This window comes from Salvia splendens, chromosome 13 (assembly GCF_004379255.2).
Source record: "Salvia splendens isolate huo1 chromosome 13, SspV2, whole genome shotgun sequence".
Lineage (NCBI taxonomy): Eukaryota > Viridiplantae > Streptophyta > Magnoliopsida > Lamiales > Lamiaceae > Salvia > Salvia splendens.
This window is the reverse complement of record NC_056044.1, coordinates 12,472,640-12,474,608: the sequence shown is the minus strand read 5'-3', so window position 1 is coordinate 12,474,608 and position 1,969 is coordinate 12,472,640. Positions and strand designations below refer to the sequence as shown.

The 1,969-nt window shown below is 37.1% G+C and overlaps 1 protein-coding gene across 1 annotated transcript; it reads right to left on the bottom strand.

The window, feature by feature from the left end:
• Positions 1–201: 201 nt before the first annotated feature.
• Positions 202–1,247, bottom strand: LOC121760503 (RING-H2 finger protein ATL22-like). Its single transcript, XM_042156160.1, has 3 exons — positions 710–1,247; positions 307–605; positions 202–252 (listed from the first exon to the last, which is right to left on the bottom strand). Exons 1-3 carry the CDS (start codon positions 1,245–1,247, stop codon positions 202–204), a joined length of 888 nt encoding a protein of 295 aa, XP_042012094.1.
• Positions 1,248–1,969: the final 722 nt, after the last annotated feature.

Genomic DNA, 1,969 nt, shown 5'->3' with positions numbered 1-1,969 from the left:
CCTCGTATATTGGTTTGCTTCTCAGTTTACTAAAATGTGGGTTACATAATATTTTTTGCCTATATTATCTTCATCATTTATATAGGCACATCTTAAAAATTTAAGTATCATATGAAAACAATGTCACAGTAAAATCCTTGAGATGCAAACAAACAGAAATTTAAGTAGTTATCATTAGAAACAAGGCATAGACATATATGACTAAAGGAGAGAAGTCCGGCAAACAGGGCAAGTAGCATTCTTTCCCAGCCACTGGTGAACGCAGTTAGCATGAAAGCAGTGTCCACACTTACTTATCACACTCACCTTCTCCTTCTCAGAGTAAGCCTCTAAGCATATCGAACACATCTTACTCTTACAACCTTGCTCACCTTCACTAACAATAACTAGTTCCGTGCATCCCACAATCTTGGACTCGTCGAGCCCTGTCGTGGAAGAGGGCAGATGTACTTCTGCAGCCTCTGCTTCCACAACATTTCTGCCTCTCATCAACCTCAATAAGTGAAAGCAAAACAGGGAACAACAACTTAAGCTCATTATAATCAGGCCAGGTAAAGTCAATGCCACTGTAACTATTTTGCCTATTATCTTTGCTCCCCATCCACCTGCAGTACAAAATAGTTTCAGAGGACAAGTAAAATAAAATAAAATAAAAGCATTGTAGAACCATTCATTTATTGAGAGAAAGAAAGAAAGAGTAACTCCTGACCTGAATCATGATCGTCACAGTTTGCACAACCATTAGAATCCCAAGTTAAGGAAAAAGCATTATCTTCATGAACTGGAAGAAGGCGATAGTGGGTGGGCTCACACTTGTTGTCATCCTTGAAGGATCCACTAGCAACTACTGTTATGTTGGTGGAGTTGCTCAAGCAAAGAATGGAGCCCATAGCAAGATCAGGAGGGCATACGTACAGAGTGTAGTTTTCATAGTTAGTCTTGAAAGGAGAAGGCACGGGGAGGCTCAAGTCGAACAGTCTCTTTGTGAGGCAGTTTCGAGGATCGTAGAGTTGGATGTATTGTTGAGTGTAGTTGATTTTTTGAACGTAGAAATGTCCTGCTGGAGGGAGGTGAAAAATGGTGGTGCCTGAGGTTTTGTTGCAGATCAGATTGAAATAGGTGCACTTGATCGAAGCTGAAGGCGTCTCGTGTTCAAGGTTGAAAGGGTAATGCACGCTCACGTTGCCGCACTGAGAAGATGGACACACATTATGTCCGAGGATTGTTGAGATGTTCAAAAGAGCCATAATTAGAAGATAGTTTATGTACAATCCCATCTTCCATGACAGCTTTCATGTCTCAAAAAAAGTATAAGAAGTTGCTTCTTGCCTAGTAGATTCCTGTTGTTAACAAGGAAATATTCGTAACCAAGTGTTACTGACTATTTTTAGGGAATTCTTTGGTTTCTACAAACTAGTAGTATTTTTTTGTTGATGTTTTCTATACTAACTGAAAGCAATGTAAAAATAATACTAGAAAGTAATGCGTAGATGTCAACTGATTTTCTTTATATACGAAATCCCGAAAATGTGTATATCAATTTGCATATGTTACATTACTATTGGGTTAATGGGCATATGATGACATGAAAGAAACTAAAGTAACCAATAATAATAACAATCCTTCCAAAGGTAACTAATACAAAGTGCTAGCTAATCAATAACAATACAAAACAACCACATTTTAATCAGCACCATTTACTTCCACTCTTGAGAATAATAAAGGTTTTCCTACAAATAAATTAAGTAATAGAGCAGCTACAATTGTGATTTGTGATTTTTTATTGTGTAATATGCTTTTAATTAAATGAAGAGTAAATGTCAAAACTGGTCCTGAACATATGTCCATTTTATGATTTTGGTCCTATACTTTATCTTTTTGCATTTTTGCATCCTGAACATTTCAACTAGGATCACAATTGGTCCTACACTAACAATTCCGTCAATTTTTAAACGGTTTTAACCCGATT